General features: G+C 48.3%; 1 protein-coding gene across 1 annotated transcript in view; it reads left to right on the top strand.

The window, feature by feature from the left end:
* The window catches only part of VANGL1 (VANGL planar cell polarity protein 1), a 33,632-nt gene extending 12,725 nt beyond the window's left edge, over positions 1–20,907 (top strand). The window contains exons 4-7 of the mRNA XM_009879903.1: positions 13,490–13,623; positions 16,953–17,085; positions 19,144–19,378; positions 20,647–20,907. Coding sequence (XP_009878205.1) covers positions 13,490–13,623; positions 16,953–17,085; positions 19,144–19,378; positions 20,647–20,907 — 763 coding nt within the window. The remainder of the gene's footprint in view (positions 1–13,489; positions 13,624–16,952; positions 17,086–19,143; positions 19,379–20,646) is intronic.
* The last annotated feature ends 1,248 nt before the right edge of the window (positions 20,908–22,155 follow it).

The following is a 22,155-nucleotide window of genomic DNA, read 5'->3' as shown; positions in this document are numbered from 1 at the left end:
GTACTCGTGGAACTGCAGAAGGGAATTTTCCAGTAGCCTCTGAAAAAAAAAAAAGTGTGCTGTTGCCTGCTGAGCAGGGAGCAGTCTCCTTTGATGCTCCAGATGAGTTATGGGAATGGTGCCTTGTTCTGTTTTACGAGGGTCTGTCTGATGGTGCATGGGGTGTGTTGTCAGCAAAGATCAGATAGGACATCTTACTTGGGTCAGAGCAACACCTCATTAAAAGGATGTTTGCTTGTGACAGTAGTGAACAGCAGACTCCAGAAGTGCCAGGTGCTTCTCATTAGAGGGGAGGGGAAAGTCTAGGATGGACCATCAATATCTGACTGCCTGCACAACTGATCTGGGAGTTTCTGATGTGGGTAAAGCCTGTCTCCAAGGCCTGGGAAGGCTCCGTTTTTCTGAAAGAAGCATGTTTTCCCTAGCGTCTTGCCTTTCTGCATATGCTTTTCCGTGTTCTTTCATCAGCCTCACCGCCCCTTGTGCACACACTGCCTCTCCTCTCCTTTACAGCAGAAGGAGTTGAGTGTACCAGACCACTGCCCGGGTACCAGTCGTATTGTGCTCCTGCAGATGCACCAGGCAGCAATTGCAAGTGGTGCAGGGTGATCGTTACACCCTAGAGCGGTCTCACATTTTTGGAATACTTAATACTTTAAAAGTTTACGAGCCTACTAGTAAGTGAAGGGCCTGCTGTCAATTATTAATCCCCCTGGCTAGTATGGTATTACTTGCTCCCTGACAGGAGGTGCTTGGCTTTGTCCTTCTGAAAGAGATGGTGTGGAGGCAACACCATTGGTTTCATCTGCAGGGATTTTCCCTTCTTGTTTGTTTGTCTTTCCAAATCAACACTGCCCAGAAGTACAAGAACAACATGCACTCCAGCCTACCCTGTACTTAAGGGGTTTGTCATGTAATTTCTTTTCCCCTGCTGTTGGTGCCCTCCAAATCGCCTGTGTGTACCACCCACGGAGACAGATGGTCTCCCTAAGCTGCTGAACAAATTTTGTGGCTGTGAAGATACTTTTATCCTCAAATGCTGCAGAAAAAAATTCCACCCCCTCAACCTTTGACATCCGTTTCTTGTGGTGAATGATGAAATAGAAATATTCTGCAAAGGAGTGAGCTGTATGCCCTTTGGGGGAAAGGAGGTGGCTCACCTTTTGTTAAAAATGCAAGAAATTGTGAATTTACAGTTCTGGTACAGCACAACCAAGTAATATGTCCAAGAAAACTGGAGGCTAATTCCTGACCCTACCTTGAAGGAATAAGGAAGAGTTAATAGGGAGCAGAGTGGTAGTAAAAAAATTATTTTTTTTTTTTCCACAAAACTGAGGACAATATTTTTGCTTATAACTCTATTTCCCCCTCTAGCACTCAATTCCCTTAAATGAAAATTCCTCTTGTGCAGTTGAGGTCAAGTGGGGACCTCAGCTGACAGTTTGGGGAGAGCTATTCCCCAGCTGACAGCAAAACAGGCTTCCTGGCACAGCAGTGAGGACCTTATCTGTGGTTTGGGGGCTGGCAGCTCTGGCTTGTGCTCCCCAAGTCCTCGTGGAGGGACATCTGCATCCTTGTTGGGCCTGGATTTATGATGCTCAGCTCAGAACTGTGGACCATGCCCCTGCGTCCCCAGCATTGTTTGTAGGGTCACTGGGTGCTAGCTTTAAAATGAGGTGGCTTCTGCTTGTGCAAAGCCTGCTTGGGGTGGAGCTGGGTGGGGGATGCCCTGTGGTGGAGGGATGCTGTGCAGGGTGAGCCAATGTTCCTCTGTGTGCAAGGGTCTGCTAGCAGGTAGCATCAATGCTGCCTCTTCAGGGCCTGTCCATGTAGGCTTGCAGGGAAACAATGCTCCAAGGTGTTGTGAGAGAAATCCTGGAAGAAGTTGAAGCTGCTGTATTGATGCAAATGGCAAACTTCATTCAAAGTCTGGCCTGGTTAATCCCGTCTCCTGCTGGGGGTAAAATAAGAGATGGTCCTCTTTCCTGAGAGAGCACCCTACCAGGCTGCTGTTGGAACCAGAGCTGAATACTGCGGTTTCATGGCAGCAGCATCTAAATGCAAAGTCCTGTTACAGCACTGAAGTTTTGCTGCCAGTAGAAGCTTTGAACAGTATTTCTGTTCTTTCCTTGAAATTAAAGTTGCATTTCTTAACTTTTACTTAAAACCGCCATCCCACCCTTCGTTACTTCATAACTATTGATGTAAGTTGAATTCTTTCTAAAGTCTACAGACTCTGGCCTTATTTGATGCATGGTCAGGCTTTAAATTATCTTTTGAAAATGTAGACTCTTATAAACTTCTTGCCATACCTGCTAGTTCCTGCATTTTTTATTTTTTTTCTTTTGAGGCTCAGACTAATCAGAGGCATAGCATACATGTATGTTGGGAAAAGGAAATGCATCGCTGTTACAGATTACGCAGCTCCCAGGGACTGGGAGTGCTAATCCAGGGTACGTTGTGTTGTCGGCTGCTGCAAGGTTCCTAGGCGCTTGAGCAGGGCATAAGCTCGAGTTGGAGGCTAATGGGTGTCCTGGAGCTCAGGGCTCGGGGGAGCCTGGTATTTCATCCCTTGTGTGTCAGCACGAAGTGCCTGTTTCACTCCTGTGTGTAGGGTAAGCTCTTGATCTTGCTCCCAACTCATGTGTTCAGAAGGTAAAGCACACCTCAGTGTCGTCCTGTCCCCCCTACTTGTTTGAAACTCCTTAAATCCCAAGTATAACCTCAAGTGTGTAGGAACGTTCGAAAGAAGTTAAGCCTCCCTCATAAATACTCAGTACACCCCTCAATTACATAAATGTTTGATCATAGTTTCACGTCACTTCTTAAACTAATGCTGCTGCTGCTGCAAAAAAAAATATCCTGTCAACTGTCTGATCCTCCCTCACCTCTCCCAAAGAAATCTTGTCTGGTTGCAGGGATCTGAATGGTGGAACTGGTAATTTATATCTGTGTAGCTTTATAGTTTGTGTGTGTATCTTCTTCCTGGATTATTTAGCCCACCTGAATTTCTGCAGCCTTTTTAACTACCCTTCTGGTGCTTTAGAGTTACAGAGGCTTGTGGTAGGATGGGGCAGAGGGAAGGAGGCAGGACAGCATCCTCTCAAGCTGCTGATGGTTTCATTGAAAGCGATCCTGCTGCTGCCTGCGTGAGGAGATAGGTTGTGCACATACATGCATTGCTGCAGAGCAGGAGCAGTCCTTGGTGGTGCGTGGCTCTGTCTGCAAAGGTGTTCTCCTCTGCTGAGCTTGAGGAAAGGAAAGCATCAAGTCCTTGCTTCTCCTCCCCTACCCAGCAGGCCTACACGGAAACAGCTGTGGCCCAAACATGAGGGACAGGTCTCATGTCCTAGGCCACATCACTTAAAGTGCCCAGCCAGACACGGTGTACCCCATGACAGCTTATAGTTGTGGGCTTGGAGTAGAGTCAGATCACCAGCTGTGAGACAGGACTCTCTAAATTAAAATCTTGAGTCATGTGGGTCTCCTTCCATAGGGGTCGTTGGACTCAATAGTCTGCTCAGGTACGGAGGTGTTAACTGTAAGATTATAGAATCATAGAATGGTTAGAGTTGGAAGGGACCTTAAAGACCATCAAGTTCCACCCCCCCTGCCCTGGGCAGGGACACCTCCCACTAGACCGCATTGCTCAAAGCCCCATCCAGCCTGGCCTTGAATGCTTCCACGAATGGGGCCTCAACAACTTCTCTGGGCATCCTGTTCCAGTGCTTCACCACCCTCACAGTAAAGAATTTCTTCCTCATATCTATTCTAAATCTACCCTCTTCCAGTTTAAAACCATTACCCCTCATCCTATCACTACATTCCCTGATAAAGAGTCCCTCCCCATCTTTCCTGTAGGCCACTGCTGTAAGGTCTCCCTGGAGCCTTCTCTTCTCCAAGCTGAACAACCTCAACTCTCTCAGCCTGTCCTCATAGGAGAGGTGCTCCAGCCCTCTCATCATATTTGTGGCCCTCCTCTGGAGTCAGGTTTATGTCTTTCCTGTGCTGGGGGCCCCAGAGCTGAATGCAGTACTTCACGTGGGGTCTCACGAGAGTGGAGTAGAGGGGCAGAATCACCTCCGTTGACCTGCTGGCCACACTGCTTCTGATGCAGCCCAGGATGAGGTTGGCTTTCTGGGCTGTGAGTACACATTGCTGGCTCATTTTGAGCTTCTTATCAACCAAAATTGACTTCAGCAGTGTCCCTGACTCTCTCAAGTTGGTCGTGGGTCTGTGTGGAGTTGGGCACAGACAAGTGGAGCCTACTGGGGTTGCTGGCAGCTGGTTGCAACACCCGCAGGTGCCTGGGGAAGCCGGCTTGCCTCTTCTCTGTCGGTACCTGTGTCTCTGTGGTGTGCCTGTGTCTGCCATGCTGTGCACGTTCGTGGGGACCGCTCAGCAGCAGCTTCCTCCCATCACCTTTTCACTTAAGTTGTCCCCTTTGTGCTATTCTCTCACTGCCCTCCTTCCCAACCTGCCAATTTGCTCAATAGATAAAGGAAGCCTTTCACAGCTTTGGTTTTGCTTCTCTGTGAGCAGATGGTAGTTGTTCGGTGGTTGGGTTTTTTTTTTTCTCCTAAATAAGCAAGTTAGTATTCTCGCTCCCTCTCTTGAGGATACCCCACCGCTTTGTAAAACCATGGCGTGGAGGCAGACTGCTTGGTGTGCTGGCAGTGCCCTTGGAAAACCCATTCCTAATCTCTAGTGCATGGATGCAGTAGCTGCTGCTCTCCTGATCCGATTCAACTACTACTGGCTCCTGAGGGTGCTGCACTGAGCTTGTGGTGGAGATGTCTGGCCAGACGTTGGTTCGGTTCTCTGCGGGTGTCTGGGACGTGACGAATACATGGCCAGGCACAGGCAGCTCCTTTGCTCTCATCTTTTTTTCTCTGCGTTGCAGCAGACCCTGGGGCAAAGTGGTGCTGGTAGCAAGGGTTTGCTCTCTGCCTGGTGAGAAGGTAGCACCTTCGCCTGTTTGAATGTGTTATTTATGATCAAAGGGGAAGTGTATGTCTGTAGTTGGAGAGCTGTTGGGGCATCTGCCTGTGGTTATTGGTGTCTGAGGAACCGGTTGAAATCCAGCCTGAGCTGTTAGTGCCTGAAAGCTGCTGTTGTCCGCTGGCTAATCTGTGAGCTATACCGTTTGGATTTAGTGGTTCTGCTAGGTATCTGCATGGTGAGTAAGTGCTTGAAAGCAACCCACACGCACACACAAACACACACGCTCGTCGTCTTGGAGAGGTGGTCCTGGCGTAGGAGGGTGCGAGTGGTTTGCTTTGGAGCCGGCTCTTCTGGCAGCTGGCTCCCTCAGCCTTCTGGGGGAAAGGTTTGTCACGCCACGTGCTTGGGCTTTCACAAGCTGCTCTTTCAGATACGCTCGCGAACCCGTCCCAGCGGATGGGCTGAGGTCATGGGTGCAACGTACCTTTGCTGCGTGCTAACAAACTCCCCTTTGCTGTTCTGTGAGGGGGCTGGAAGACAGCCTTTCTGGTTACCTAGGCTGACCCCTTGCAATAAGGCATCCTGGAATTGCATACGGTGAACCTGGGAAGAAGCTTAAGCTCAGGAAGGGCTTAAGTCTTTCTTTTCTTGTGAAAAGAGTCTTCTGCCTCCCATAAGAAGCTGTCTGGTGCTCTGGGACCTCCCTTGTTTCTGCAACTCAGGTTATGCTTTTGCAGCTTATTTATTATTTCATTTTTTATCTGTTGAATATAGTGTTGGGGGTAACAAGTGTCCCTATGATCTTCGTCTCCCTTGGCACTGTATACCATGAAATGAGACGTTCACTGTGTTACTGAGGAAGAGAAGTGTGGTGCTGTCACGGTATCTGACCTCAACACAGTGACTGTCCTTTTCCTGGTAAATCAAATTATCGGACCTTTTGGACCACTCTTCGAGTGAGAGGATTGCTCTCTCCTCCTCCTCGCTATATATTACCACTAGTGTCGTGAGTGTCCTAGCTAATTATACTAGCTGTCACCTTCAGCTGTTGGAAGTGGAAGTGAGGGCAGTGCGGCTGTTGGGAAAGCATTCATTGAAATTTGAAGTTCTACCAATAAAGGTAACTGGGAATAATATTCAGCCCTTGTGCTGGTACCCTGAAGGCCAGTTAACTTCCTGAAGTATCAGGCTGGAAAGTTTCTCAGAAGGAGAATTGCAATGAGAGCATGCCTGTGGGTTTACTGGGGTTTTATAGCTGCTTGCTAAAACTTAGCAGCCTGTACTTCTGTAGCAACATCTTCTTAGTGCAGGCCTGGGAATACTTTTATAGAGTTCTTCATGGAGGCTTAAATAAGTAGCTTGTTTGGGTCATACGACATAAAGGAGTAGATTATTTTTTTTCCCCCAAAGTTTGGTCATACCCTTCTGTAAAATCCTCTATTTTAAAAGTCCCTGTTTCTATACTCATAGCTTCTCTTCCAAATAAACAGGTCAGAACATAAACAGCGATGTTAGTAGTAGACTTGCAGGGGTCCTTTCCTTTTTTTCCTGTACAGGAGGGTTTTGGCTAGGCTGCTGTTGAGGAAAACAAACAAAAAAACCCCAACCTGAAAATGAATCCTGCTTTCCGCTTCTCGTTCAGAAAGTCTGTACATTGAAATTCCTTTGCATCAGCAGTGAACTACTGTATTGCTCAGCTGGTGTGTTGATTCTGGTTTTTGTCTCATGAAAGATAGGACTTGGTGTAGAGTGTTTGTATGTGCATTGGAGAGCACTGTGTCTTGGACCATGCAGGGCAGTAAAGGGGAGATCTGTGGCTAGAAACCAGGCTGGTGCTCTCCTTAAAATTACAACATTCATGTGACCGTTGTTCAGATGTTCTGGGTTTGGGGGGGGCATGGACACAGACTTAAATTCCTGGGTTGTTTTGTTTTTGTTTTTTTTTTAAAAAAAAAAAAGGCTGGGAGGGGATAGAACAGATGGGGACTGGTTGCAGCAAAACTGTGGGACGAACCCTGAGTATGTGTTTGGGCTCCATATAAGCTGCGGCTTTAGTGGATGGATGTTCGCTTCCTTGGGGGCAGCAGCACTGCTGCCATCATGGTGACAGCCTGTTACTATGCTGAGGCATCCTTCCCTTCCCAAATAAAGTCTTGACCTTGCAAATCCTCATCCCTGTCTGACCAAGTGCCAGAAGTCGGGTATCTAAAACAAACTTGCTGTGTCTTGGTTGCCTGGTGCCAGTTCCGGGGAGGGCAAGGGTTGCACTTGCCTGCCTCAGCCCAGTGGAGACCTCAGTTGTGGTTGTCTGACAAGAAAACGTGGTTTTCCTGTTCCTAGGGGCTGCGGTCTTGTTCTCTTGACTCTACCAGACTGAAGTACTTGTTGTAGTTATGACGATCAAAAGGCATTTTTTTTGCTCTGCTTGTTTGGCCACAGCTGCAGGAGGAGTTCCTTGTCTTGGCATCTTTGCTGAGATCTGGCTCTGGCTCTGTTTACTGGAGAGGACAAAACTGTAGCTAAGGTACTGGTGCTACTGCCGGCGCTGCGAAGCGCTTCTGCGGGACATAGGTTCTCTCGGGAGCCTTGCCTTCAAGGTGCTGCTTGGGAAGGACAGCGAGTACCAAATTCCTCGTGCTCTGCCAGCTCGTAGGAGATGGCCCCTGGCACGTCCATGCTGCCCAGGGAGTATCTTTCTGGGCAGCTTCACCCCTACGGTAGGTAAGCAGAGCAGAGTGGCAAGTCTGTGTAGAGGATGGTGGAAATGCCTTCTGTAACCGTTTTCAGCAGGGATATTGGTGTGGGAAGCTTTTTAATTTCAGTTATCTATTTCCAGTTTTATGTCCAAGGCTTTGATCCTGGTGACTTTGCTCTGGAAGGGCAGTTGAGTGGGGCGAAGGACCGGGAACTCGAGCCCCAGCTCTGCACCAAGCAAAAGAGTATGTGAAGAAAAGGGGTTTTATGGGAGGGAGATGTGATTGCAGGGTGATTCTGGACCTGTACTAGGGAGGTGATTCTGTCCCTCTACTCTACTCTGGTGAGACCCCACCTGGAGTACTGCATCCGGCTCTGGAGCCCTCAACATAGGAAAGACATGGTGCTGTTGGAGCGGGTCCAGAGGAGGGTCACAAAGATGATGAGAGGGCTGGAGCACCTCTCCTGTAAGGAGAGGCTGAGAGAGGTGGGGTTGTTCAGCCTGGAGAAGAGAAGGCTTCGGGGAGACCTTATTGCGGCCTTCCAGTACCGGAGGGGGGCCTACCGGAGAGCTGGGGAAGGACTTTTTACAAGGGTATGGAGTGATAAGATATGGGAGAGTGGCAAGAAGGTAGACTTAGATTAGATACTAGGAAGAATTTCTTTACTGTGAGGGTGGTGAGGCACTGGAACAGGTTGTCCAGAGAGGTTGTTAAAGCCTCATCCCCGGGAGGTGTTTAAAGCCAGGCTGGATGGGGCTTTGAGCAACATGGGCTAGTGGGAGGTGTCCCTGCCTATGGTAGGGGGGTTGGAACTCGATGATCTTCAAGGTCCCTTCCAACTGAAACCATTCCATGACTCTATGATTCTGGGAAGGTACAGAGGTTTTGTGAGCCTGTTGGGTGTAAGCTGACAGCACTGATAGAGAGTAAGAAGTGCTGTGCTTAGCACTCCAGGACACCTCAGCATCTCTTGCAGTAGATAAGCTTGATGGAGTTGTAGGCTGGAGACAACCGGTAAGGCAAAGAAAGCCAGCTCTGCATGGAAGGTTGCTTTGTGCAATCCTTGCTCAGCTTCTTTTTCAGGTGCCAATGCTTCCCAACTGTCTGTGGCATGTATTTCGTGTGCCCAGAGACCTTGGCTTGTTTTGATGCTGTATCTGTTTTGGAGAACATAAAAAAAAAAAAAATAAAATTGTTGTTTGGAGGAGGGGACTCTGTGCTGGGAACCATTTGATTAACTAACCCTAGGCGCTTCCTCTGCCCTCAGCCCTCAATTAGCACAGCAGTGATCAGGCCCCTCTGTGTACCCCTGTGGATTTTAGGTCTGTGGCTCATCCTAAACTCTGATGCTACAGGATTGCATCCATGGTAAGCTAAGGAAGAGGGTGCTCTGGTACCAAGCAGCTCTTTTTGGATATGTATTTATATGCACATCGGTCGCAAAAGCGTGAGGCACTCCTCTGCCTTCGATGATTCACAGTGTCTAGCTGATGGTTGGTGTAGTACCATGACAGGCTATGTTTCTAGCTTAGCAGAAAAGCTGGAAACTGGTAAAACCACGTGAATGATGGCTGCTGTAGCTTGCTGGGATTGACCCTAGTGTGTCCAATGGCAACTTTGAGCACAGAGGTATGGCTTCAATCTTTTTTTATTTTTTTTTTTCCCTCCTTATTTTTTTCACTAACCCTTTCCCACCACTTGAGAAAAGTCAAAACCATTTTTCTAGAAACCAGCAGGGCCCAAAGCCAGTATTTTGATTATATAAACAGGCTTCTTTCCTCGTGTTTTGCTTCAGAAGAGCACTGGCTTGTTTTCCTGGAAATCCTCTAAAAAAGCCAAATTCGGTATTGGTGTAGCTAAGTCACAGAAGGCAAATACAAAGCCAAAATGGCCTTTGAGCTACAGAGTATGGAAAGACCTCAAACACCAAAATCCCGTGTAGCAGCAAGTATTCAGGCAAAACTGTTCCTGACTTACCTTTTGAGAGAAAAAAAAAAAAAAAAGAAAATTGGCGATAGTTGCTGCCTTTGTGTCACATAGTCCCCTCCTCCACTTCCTTGGATGCCCTGTAAAAGTTAATTCATTACTGTTTGCAAAGGACTCTGTTGCATTGCTGCCAGATGCCGCTGAGGTACCCTGTGCTTCTGCTGGACCTGCTTGTTTGCTTTCCTTGTTGGCAGCATGCTGTGACATGGCATTCTTCAGGGTAGTAATAATAATAATAATTTAAAAACAAAAACCAAAAAAAACCCAGAAAAACCAACAAAACAATAAAACAAACAAAGGAACCCTACAACCACACCAAATGCAAAGCAACAAAATGTAGAGCCTTACCAGTATTGCCTGCAAGGAAAACTGGGTTTCCGGCAGGTCACTGGCCTGTGCAAGAGTTGGGGGTTTTTTTGTTTTGGGGTTTTTGTTTTGGTTGTTGGGGTTTTTTTTGTCATGTCATATGTTTTCTGAGTCTGAACTGTTGCATGAAAATGCTTTTGGTGTCCTGATACGCTTTTCTGCTTTCTGGTAGTTTGTTAACAATGCCTGAAATATATTGGGCTGCCAGATGCACTTTGTAGGACACGAGGAGGATCCTTGCTCTGACCCTCTCCAAACAGGCAATTAGGCACTGAGACTTTCCGTTCATTTTCTTCCTGCCCCTCCCCATTCTTTCAAAACCCAAAATGCAAGGAAAGCCCGAGTTTGCCGAAGTGCAGGGTGAACGAATGCAGTGACCGACGTGGTGCTGAACTCCTCCTGAGGCGCTACGGTGAGGAAACGGCCTCCGGACACGGGCTCCGGGAAGGCTGCCAGTTTCCATTCCCATCGGAGCTGGTGTGTGGGTGGGAGAGGAGCATTGCTGCAGCCACTTCACCTTGCTCAGGAGGTGGCGGAGGGTCTGCCCTTGCTGCGGAAAGTCCCGAAAAAAACGGAATGTCTGTTGGAAGACGGCAGGCTTCCTTAGTGTTTTGCTTTGTTCGCTCCTCAGGGCTGCTCTGTATGGGGTTACCCCCTTCCTTGCACACTGCATCGCACAAGGGCGTTGGGTCCCTTTCTGCTGGGCTGGTGACGGCTGTGCCTCTTCAGAGCAGGGGGGTTCTTGGTGCTTCGGAGCTCCCGCGTGGGGCAGGGCTGGCTGTCCTGCGTTGGGCAGGGTGAGGCTTCCCCTTGATGTGGGTGAAGAGGTTGAGCAACACAGCCCGGAAGGCTCTGATTCAGCCTTCTCCTTGCTCTTGCTAATTGTTGTGACCCTTCTAATTTTCTCATCCGCAGCATCTTCTCTTTATTTTTTTTTTCTTTTTTTCTTTAAAAGGGAATTTGAAGAGTTGCAGTCCAGCTGTCTTCCTACCCTGCCATGCTTAGGATGGACATGGGACACAGAAATGGGCTGGTGGAAATCTAGGAAACCGATGTTTAATTACAGTCCTCTCCCTATAGAGCAGATCTACTGTGTGATTGGGGTATCTCATATGCGGGACTGAGCCTGTGCTGGATTTGCATCAGCAAAAAAATAGCTGGGCTTTAATTTTCAGGGCAGTGGTGGTTGCTTGTTGCAATGTAAAAGCTTTATTGTTTGGATTTTGGGTGCGTGTGCCAATGAATTGGTGGGGTAGGTTATTTAGTGAGGGGATGGAAGGGGTAGTGGCTGGAGAAAGCTGGCATCCTGATGATAACGTTCTCTGTGAGGTCCAGGGAAAATGTGTATGTTTTAAAATAAATTACTCTCTCCTGTGACGCATTGTGCTTTGTCCTAATAGAGTTAGATGGTCAGTGGAGCACCTCCCAAATATTTCCCACTCCTGGGGTGGAAGTCCCAACACTGCCTGAAATGAGTGCAGTGTATTAGCACAGGATAACTCTGTTCACTTTTATCTTGTTTTTAGTTGATCCTAGTTTTCCAAATGTTGCGTTTTGAGATGAAACTATGGAGTTTTACCTTCCTGGGAAGCGGACATGGAAAAACTCGGTCATGTTTGAATGCAGTCAGAAGGGGGAATATGTGCTGCTGTCGCATGACTTCTTTTACGAAATTTTGATTTTAAGCTGCAGCAAATTCACAGTAGAAACCAGAAGTTTGGCAGAGAGAAATAAACCGGCTTTCACTTGTTCTGTGTCAGTACCTACATATGTGTGTGGCAGTGGGTCAGTCTGTACTACTTCACTAAAAGAAGATTATTTCCTTGATTAAATAGGGGCTCTTTATTCCATATCAGTAGCTGAGTGCTTAAATAGAGTTGCTTTTAGCAAACCTGATATGAGGAAGTATGAAGGACCATCACCTGAAGAGTAAAGCTTCTTTAAGATGCTTTAGCTGGGTGCAAAAGGCCCCACTAAACAGTCCTAAAGGTGGAATTTGCTTCAAAAGCTAAATTCATCATCTTAAAGGTACACAGTTAATGAAATATATGGTGCTGTACCATAATAGACTGATGAAGGTACACAGTGAACAAGTCTGGGTTTGTTCTTCTTTCTCAGAATCTCGTGAATGGGCTGGCATCTGCGCTTAATTCACTGATCAGTGGGAGGGGGGGCAGCTGGAGAACGAGGATGGCAGAGGGGGTGTGTGTGTTTAAATTACTGGGGTGTGATGCAAAAGTTTAATATTAGCACAAGGCACAGGAAAATTTAAATTGCTCCTCTGGGAGCGCGCGCTGAATCAGTGGCAGTGCTGAGAATTGAATTTAGGTCTTAATTTGTTCATGTCTTATTTTCCCACGTTACCATCCGTGTAATGTTTTCTTCCTATGTTGTAACATGTGTGAGAATACTTGGTTGCTTTCCTTACGGGAGGCTTTGTTGGTAAGTGTGAACTTTACAATTAACTGGCAACAAATGTGTTGGCAGTTCCCTTATAATTTTTGTGGGTTCAAAATGAAATTAAGTGTGGGTTCTTGGCAAACTCCAGCTGACTGAATCGGTGATCTCGGTGGTTTGCTGGGAACACTACTGCCAGCCGGACGCCGTGCTGGGGCATGGAGCCAGAGCAACATGGAGAGAGCTGTGTCCTAGGCCCCACGCGTGCGTTGGCATTTTTAAACAGCACAGCTCTGGCTCGTTTTGAAATGCTGTCCCGTTTGTTAGTAGCAGTGCCTACAGACATCTGTCTCGCTGTTGTCAAAATGATTGCAAAGGAAGATACCTCTGGGTTGAGCCTTTCCTGCTGCTGGCGCGTGTGCTGTTTTGCTCCCGTGTGTCATCGTTTTATGTAGCAGCATCCCTTCAAAGGGAGGGAGGGAGTGTCACTGCTCCTTGTTCTGTCCCTTGCCTGGGATTTAACAAGCAGCTGTACTCCTCAGGCAGCGATCTTATCTTGCTGTGAAAGCTGAAGAGATTCTGCTCTTGTCAGTGCTGGGATGGAGGAGATCTGAGGAGCTGCGAGGTGCGGCTGGAAATGACTCAAAGGGAAAGCATCCATCCTGAGCCAGTCCCTCCATCCCAGCCAGACGGCTGCAGCAAAACCAGTGCAATGCTCTGATCTTCAGCCTGGGCAAGGTCTCTGCTTCACGGCTATCCTACTGCCGAGGCAGGCTGAGTTCTTGGTCTGCCATTTTCCCATGCTGCAGGCAGCCTAGCACTTCTGTTTGTGCTGCCCTTGTTTAGGGATTTCCTATCATCCTCTTACTGAGGTGAGGGCAGACACATTTATCTTGCATCTCAGATGAGATGTTAGGTCCTAGAGAGAGTAATTAATATTCTGTATATTGCATAATGCCGTGGGCACGACAACCCATTCCAAATAATGTGGCTATTTTTTTATTTAATTTTGTTTTACTTTTTAAAGGGAAACAAAAGAACTTGTTGCATTCTGAGGGGTTTTGTCTTGTGTTTGTTTTTTTTTTTTCTTTTTTCCCTAGCATCCAGCGAGCTGCATTGGTGGTTCTGGAAAATTACTACAAAGATTTCACAGTCTACAACCCAGCCTTGTTAACAGCCTCCAAATCCCGTGCAGCCAAGCACATGGCTGGCCTGAAAGTCTACAATGTTGATGGTAGGTGAGGTGAAATGCAGGCTCTGAGACTGGGTGGGATGGGGAAGGGCTGGGTTGGCTTTATGCTTTGTTATGCACACATTCTCACCTTTTTGCTTTGCCAAATCCTTGTCTCTCGCTGGAAATCTTCCTAACAGTGCTGAGCTTGCTGGTTCCAGATGACTTTACAGATGTGTTTAGCCCACAATAAGTCTTTTGTCTTTACCAGGTGAAACGGCCAAGTTTTGGGTCAGGCTTAATTATTACGTGGCTTGACAAGCACTTTTTGGCACCAGTGCTTGTTTTAGGCAGCCTCTGCTTTTTTGTCACCCTTGGGTCATCTCCTTGGTCGCACTAGCACAATAAATGCAACTTCTAACTTAAATGAATTCCTCGGACATTTATTGTGCCTCTTCCGCAGGCAGCCTTCAGGAAAGCGAAGGAGGTTGATACCAATGTGGGAAGAAGCAGCAGCTTTAGCAGTAAATGAGCTATGCCTGGCTTATGTGTGGCTGCGCTCCCCAGTTGTGGTGACGCTAAGCAGTTCATGGAAATTCAGAGACAGATAGTTATCCCCCTTGAGCTTTGCCATTCTGTGAACCTGTTTCAAATTTCTGAGCTTTAACGAGGCCTTGTGGAGGATGGTTGGGGGGATCCCTGTGGACACTCAAAGCAGTGAAAACTTAATCATTTGACACTCTTAAACCCTATCAGTGAAAGCTAGGCGTGATAAGCAGGGTGTGCCCAGCCATCGCAGTCTTTATAAAATCGTGCATTCCTTTGGTGGAAGAACTGAAGTTGGGTAGGGAAGCTTTTACGGTGAAGGACGTTTTAAGTCCTGTGACAAGATGTGGTAAGCTGCATCCTGCCCGTGAATATGTTAGTACTGAAAGGCTTTGAGAGCTGGAAGGGAGAAGGGACTGAAAGGTTTTAGCTGGGCAAGAGGGCTCTGCGTGCAGGGTGTGGAGATCAAAATATGAAGAATATCTGTCCCATGGGAAACTATAAGACATGATTGTTTTGCCTTCCAACAAAGCTTTAGTGCCTTATGTTTTCTTATTTTGTTATTATTATTTGCATTTTTGGTGACTTCAGAAGTTTTAAAGACCTTATTCTAAATGTTTGCCCAAACCTGATGCAACACTCCTGAGTCTGTAAAATTAATTAGAAGTCCCCATCCTGACAGAGGAAGGGTGAAGGGAAGCAGGGGGGAGGGAGAGGGACAGGCTTGCTCATCCTGTGTCTCCTGCTGCCTGGAGTGAAGGAGCTCTCAAGTGGGAGAGAACAAGTTGACTAGGAGAGGGGAAGCAAACAGACTTGCTCTGCGCTTTCCTGGAGGTGAAATCTTCCATTCCAGCAGCTTGCCCTCCATGAGGCCTGGTGTGTGGAACATGAGGGCTTCCTGGTCCCACAGGTGTCAGCACATTGTTCAAACCCAGCAGCCTGCCAGGCTGATTGCAGGACACGTCATTCTGGTTACTTAGTTGGCTTGTCTTCTCAAGCAGTGCTGCAGCATCTCTTCAGGAGGTGGCAGGGTCCTGGTTCCTGCAGCATCTGCTGGGATGTCGGGACTCCCAAACTCGGAGGAAGAACCACCATTCTGGTGGCATTGGTAGCTTAGGAGCTGCTAGCTTGCAAGACTTTGTTGGAAGAGAAGGAACCAGAAGCAAGTTCCACATGCGGCTGGCAGGCCTTTCCAAGTGTCAAGCTCATGAGCCTGCCAGGGCCTGAAAACTCGTGCCTTCCCTTCTGGGGCAGCACTGGTTCCCTGGGCTGTTCCTTGTGCAATGCTGCTGCCTTTGCAATGTGGAAATTTCAGGCTTAGAGGCACGTCCTTAAGAACATTCCCATCCATTTTACGAAGCAGTGTTGTTCTGGCTGCAGCTTCCATTGGCAACCTGACAGTCTCTTACACCCTCCATGTGAAAAGACCGTAATGCTATTAAAGCAGCCTAATTTATTGGCAGCTTTTGTGTTTGATACTGGAGCAGCCAGGAAGGAAAAACATCTTGCTCTAATCTCTCTTACACGGAGTGGCGAGGCTCACCTTCCAAACCAGGATTTTCATCGCCAGGCATAGTCAACGAGGCAAATGACAGTTCTAACCCAAATTTGGGAGCTAGTGACTCCCTTGAGTCATATCCTCCATTTCAGGGCTGTCAAACAAAGTCTGAAATGTTTAGACTCTTTAAGAAGCTGTCTGTGTGAATGCTCGTCCTTCCCACTGCTGAGCTTCAGGCTTCTGTCTTGGAATCTGGTCTGTGCTTTTTAGGAAAAAATTAAAAAGTTGCCCTTGCATGAGCAGAACAGTTTTAAGCATGCCTGTGCAATTGATTGGCCTTAACCACTGCCAGTTCAGAGTGTGGGTTTTCAGAGTGGTTAGTCAGAAGAGCAGCTATTGGTGGTTTGGAGACTGTCCTGGATTTCTCCTTTTTCCCTCTGGGTAGACCCACCTCTATCCTCTATCTAGATAAACGGGGTTGGTAGACTCTTCTGGGGCAACATATTATTTTCTCCCCTCTCTGCCCAACCAGCTAGCACTGTGAGCTTCATGGGGGAACTGCAGAACCTACTACTGCATTTTAGGGTCACTAGTTAAGGTCCTGTAGTAGGTAGCTCTGTCACTTGTCCAGGAGTTAGAGAGCAGATTGCAGCTTCCCTTTTCCTGTAGGTGCGTAGGATCTGTTAACAGCAACAGAAGCGCTAATGGCAGGTGCTGCTCTGAGAACCTTGAGGAGCTACTATGCATATAGACCTTAGCCTACCCGGTTGCAGGACTGCTGCTCTGACAGCATCTGCCCTTCTGGAAAACCCTATGCTTTGTCTAAAGGTGACCATGCTGCCTCTGCATCTTGTTTTTCCTCCCTGCGTGTAACTGTCTGGAGCTTGGCTTTCATTCGTTCATCTTCATGTCTTTTGATGTTCTTGTGTTTGTCTTTCTCCTCTTTCCAACTCCTCACTTCTTGTGCTCTCACACTGTCTTGTTGCTGAAATGTGGTGTGTTCCAGCTGCCTTTGCCTTCAAACTGAAAACATATATAATGGGTGGTAAGTTGCATCCTTGGCATGTGCACCTCACCTCTGCTTTCGTGTACGTTGCGTGAGATCCTTCATCCCAACTAACTTCCCTTGTCCACAAGCCAAAGTCCCCTCTGCAAGCCAGTCCTGTCTAGCAGGGTTTCTATCAGACCTCCTGAGGACCGGGGAAGGGTTTATAGCCTTGGCTGGGACAGCTGGAGCCTCAGAGCACTTCTGACAGATGCTGTGGGGTGCTGGTCTGTCCCAGCCCTGGTCCCATGGCAGTAACGCCGCCTTTCTTGTCTACTTCTTGCTCGTCCTCTCCTCCGGAAGGCCCAGGGAACAACGCTTCGGGGCAGTCCCGTGCCATGATTGCAGCTGCGGCCCGTCGCCGGGACTCCAGTCACAATGAGCTCTACTACGAAGAGGCCGACCATGAGCGCCGAGTGAAGAAACGCCGTGCCAGGTAAAGCTGTTCCTTGCCGGGTGCCACTCCTCAGTGCTGCTGGGCTTGGTGGCATGGGGCTTGCTGAGCCTGATGGCGGGGTGGTGGTTGTCGTCGTGATTCGGGGCTGGGGGTTGGCTGTAAATCTGTCACAGCGAAGAAGCATATGAAACCCAGATGCACAAGGGACGGATGACAGCTTTCAACTGGAATTATCTGAAGAACATGCATAAAGCAGAGCTTGTGTCTATTATGCCAGATAAGCTAATGCAATGTCACGGATTAGGGAACAGTCCAGCGCCTGACAAATCTGTAGTTACTTGCTGTAGGAAATCCCATTATTTCCCCCATGCCCAGGCTTGTCGTCTCAGCTCAAGTAATGCAGGGACAGAATCCAGGATTGGTGGAGCACTTGGTGTTGCCTGTTCATGGGTGAGGAGAATATTTGCGTTTGCAGACTACTAAAAAGGGCAGTTTGCCCTTTTCAATGAGCTGGGGAGGAAAGACCTGACCAGAACTGGTTGCATTTTATTTTGGAGCACAGGCGTGTTTTCCTGTCAGTCACACTTGGGCTGCTGAGTCGATGCTTTGTTGAGGTGACCTGAGATAGTGCCTCTATTTGCTCTGGAGCCTAATTATAGTTTGTAGTTAAGGTACCTAACTGTTGGAGGCAAGTCGCTTACAGACAGGCACTCCTGAAATGAGCTGTATTTGGAAGGAATGTGCCGGAACTGGAAGGAGCTGGCTTGTTTTGTGTTTTCTTTTGGCGGTTTGTATTTCGTTGGGAAAGTGCTGGCACAGTGTGTCCCCCCCGTAGCCTGCTTTGGTCTGACCTGTGCTCCATAGCCGCTGTCTTTTGGGCTCTCTTCCAGCCTTGGAGCAATAGGAAACTAAACTTTTCCTTTTCATGCAGTGTAGCATTCTAACTCGGACACATCTCCCTTCCTTGCTGAGTTTGGTTAGAACAGCTGCTTAGTCAGAGGAAAACCATCAGTCACTACAAGACCAGGCCAGATGTTTCAAAGGAGAAAGGTCAGTGCTGCAACAAAAAGACACAAGGAGATTAGAAACCGATTTCCACCTCCCGCAAGTCAAATTAAACAAAGTAGGCAGCGGTCAGGGCTTCTCGTGCTGTTCCTCATATATAGTCTGGATGCAGTATGCTGTACCTCTGCTTGTCGTGAGGCAGCTTCCCCTGGCTTTAACATGGTTTGGGTATTGAGGGCAGTGTGGACAGCAGTTGGTAACTTGAGTGGAAGTTCAGCGTGAAACAAGTCCTGTCTGGAGGAGTAAAAAGAGTTTTGTTGGGTGGCTCTTCCATTATCATTGCTTTTTCCTCACTAACTGCAGCATAGCCCCTCACTTGTTACTAAGTACTGGACTAACTTGCAAGTGTCGTTTGGCATCTGTTTGCCTTTTTATGGTGTGGTCTTAATGTTTGCTCACCTGTGCCAACACAGGAATGGTTTGCAGAGGATGTCTGTAGCTGCAGCGTTAGGAGTGAAGACGGGAGCCCCCTCACTGTTCAGCAGAGGGGTGCCGAACAGTCATTTGGCAGTGCAAGGTCTCTTCCCAGTTGGTGTAAATGGGAGCAGACTGCAGATTCTGAGCACAGAGAGTCACGGAGCAGTCTCTGTCCTGGGTCGTGCTGGTTTATAGCCAGCCCCTTCCTGACTGCTTGCCCGTCTTTACGCTTCACGCTGCAGTACTGTATGCTAGAACCGTTGTTTTCAGAGACGTGCATTAAGCACAAGGGCAGCTGTGTCTTGTTTGCGTCATGTAGCTGATGTTTATGCTGTGTTGGCAGAACCAAGTACGACACTCAGGCTTTTAAAGTCTTAATCCTGGTTTATGACCCTCCGTTGCTGGATGGCTTGGGCAAGGAAAGAAAAGCTGCCGTCTACCCCTCAGACTGCCAGTAGAGAAGATTTTACATAAATTGTGTGATGTCAAGCAGTGAGTCAGTGGCGGAGATGGGAATAGGAGCTTGTAAATCCTGACTCCCAGGCTCTGCCTTAACCACAGACCCATCCTACCTCTCTTGGTGTGACTCTTGCTGTCCCGATTTTCCTTCTGCAGGCTTGTGGTTGCAGTAGAGGAGGCTTTCACTCACATCAAACGCCTCCAGGCAGAGGAACAGCAGAAGGCTCCAGGAGAGATGATGGACCCCCGAGAAGCAGCCCAGGCAATCTTTCCCTCCATGGCAAGAGCTCTGCAGAAGTACCTTCGCACCACCCGCCAGCAACAGTACCACAGCATGGAGAGCATCTTGCAACACTTGTCCTTCTGCATCACCAATAACATGACACCAAAGGTAACGCTTTCTCTAACGTTGGTGCAGGGAGGAGAGAGAAAGGAATGGCACACCTACGTGTACATGCAGAACAGAAAATTGTCGGGGGAGGCGAGCGGAGGTTTTCACAGTTGCTGTCTGTGATATGATCAGTGCGTTGTAGGTTGCATCAGGTCTTAAAGGGAAATAGTGTTTCCTCTACATCATCATCTGTCTCTTTTTATCTGAAAGTGCCTATGGGATAATTGTTCCCATATATAGTTCAGCAAAAGGAATACCAAAGAAGCATCCAAGATGGTGGCCTTGGGTCACAGGATATTCTCCCAGCTGGCTCGTGGGATGCAGGTGGCAACCTGCAAAGGACCTTTTTTTTTTTTTTTTCTCCTTTTCTTTTTCCCCTTTACACTGCTGCATTTTGGACTGCTTCTAATTATCACCTAAATCCCTGTCTATCTGACAGCGTTTCTAATTCATGGGCCACTTGGTCAAATGTCAGCTTGCCGCTTTGCGCCGTGACTGTGACTGTTGATTTGCAGACACTGGGAGGGACTGAATGATGAGGGAAACAGGTCACACGGTCCCCCTCCCACTCTCCACCTTCCCCTCTAAGAACACCCCACAATCCTTGAGAAGCATTAGAAACGTGAGAATTCACTCCTGGGCATTGACCCAGGACTTACCACGCTAAGAGCAGAAATGCTGTCAAGAGATGGGGCTTAGCACCCTCTCCCTGGGATCCACCTGGGACCTTGCCCAGGTACACAAGGGGGAGTTCTGCTGCCATTAAGATTGCAAAGGAGACTTTAAAACGCAAGCGACTTCAAATGGCACTCCTTTTTCTGCTTTCAGTTCTGCAGCCTCAGTCAGGCTGCAGACATGGAAACCTCTGCTTTCCACCTTAGCTTGGCCTGAAGAAGGGAGGGCCACCTCTCCCATCTGCCTGTCTGGGACTGCAATTTTGGTGTGGGTTATGGGGCTGGTAAGGGAGAAATGACCTCTGCTCTACCGAACTGCTGCCGGATGGCAGTGCTGACAGCAGAAGTCAGGGCTATGACCTTGCAAGCTTACTGGGATGGACTGAAAGAGGATCTCCTGGTGGTTGTGTCTGCTCCTGGGGTCTGAAAAGCTGCAAGAGACTGGGGAGAAGATGTCTCCTGAAGCATGGAAGCTTGAAAACATTTGCAGTGTGGCAAGCCTGTGCTCGTGGAGCTGTAGCTGGGGCTGGGAAGAGAGCATCGATGCAGAGTGAGTTGTGGGGCCGGCACTAACGCGTGTCCCTCTCTTGGCAGGCATTCCTCGAGCGTTACCTCAACCCAGGCCCAACCCTCCAGTACGACAGGGATCGCTGGTTCTCCAAGCAGTGGACGCTTGTCAGTGAGGAAGCGGTCACAAGCGGGTTACAAGATGGCATTGTTTTTGTCCTCAAGTGCTTGGACTTCAGCCTCGTTGTTAATGTGAAGAAAATCCCCTTCATCAAGCTCTCAGAAGAGTTCATAGACCCTAAATCTCATAAATTTGTCCTCCGCTTACAGTCTGAGACTTCAGTCTAAGGGATTTTGAGGGTGGGTTGTTTGGGGATTTTTTTTTTTTTTTCAATATTGTGCTTTTGGGTTTAATTTCCCCAATGCTGACTGAAACTGGCAGATGATGGACCAGTAATATTTGACCATCTGCACTTTATTTTGAAAGGGGAGGGGGGAGTTGGGATATCTTATCTAGAAAGAAATATCTTAAGAGGCGACAGGGTGACTTGGCTCGGTTAGCTCAGCCTTGGAGACAGAACAGATTATTTTTTTTTTCTTACCCCCCCTCCTTTCCAGGCATACTGTAAATCTCACGCTCACTCTCTCTCCGCACGATTGCAACGTCGGTATTTTTGTTGGAGCGCTGCCTTACGCCATGCGCGCGCCTGCGCTTTTGTGTCTCCACTCTTGCGTCCTGTAGCTGTTTCTGAGAACGCGTTGCTCACCCCTCCACTGTAGAAACCGGCTTGCACAGCGGGGGTTTGCAGTCCCTGTTCACTCAGGGAGGAGAGGGCATCAGAGGGTGGGTGAGAGGGCTGCTTCTGTGAGCCACCTGATCTGGAGACTGAAGACTTTTATTCTTTTCCTCCTCTCTGTTTGTCCTCTTCTGTCAGTGCTGGACCTGTACGAGCATTAGTGGGATGGTTTTAATCTCTGTGTCTCTGAAGCTGCTTGTCTTGAACTGGATCAGCCCATCTTGCAGCTCTTCAATTTTTTTTTTTTTATTTTTTTTTTTCCTACTGGTGCTTGTTAGTGAAACCGTTCTGTGTGGCACAGCTCCCTGTTGTCTCTCACCTCCTCCCCTCTCTCCTGTTTGCCTGCATCTGTGTCGGGCACTCCCGAGGATCCCTGTTTCTGTCCCCTTCTGTCTGGTACCCGAATGCGTTTCTGTAGCCATGGTCCCCTCAGGGTCTGCCTTACCGCCAGTTCCTTTTGCACCTGCAAGGGCTGCGTATTTGCACTGGGACAGGGTGGGTAAGTAGCTGGTTCCTCCTCAGATAAATCACACACCCTCCCTATGTCTGACAGCCTCTTTGAGTGTAAGGGGGGTGCAGGCAGGAATTCGCCTCTCCCTTCGAGTGCGTCTGGAGGAAAAGACGGGCAAAAGCACTTCCCTCCTTGAGGAGAGGAGCCAGGGAAGGGCTGGCCTCTGCCACGTGCTCTTGCTTTGGAGAACTGCTGTGCTCTGGAAACACTGCAGTGTGTCCTTCCCCACCGTACGCCTTCAGCTATAGCTAAGAAATACCAAACTTTGTCTGAATGTTGAAAATCTGC

Source organism: Charadrius vociferus, unplaced genomic scaffold (assembly GCF_000708025.1).
Source record: "Charadrius vociferus isolate BGI_N301 unplaced genomic scaffold, ASM70802v2 scaffold162, whole genome shotgun sequence".
NCBI lineage: Eukaryota > Metazoa > Chordata > Aves > Charadriiformes > Charadriidae > Charadrius > Charadrius vociferus.
This window is presented reverse-complemented; position numbering and strand designations above follow the sequence as displayed.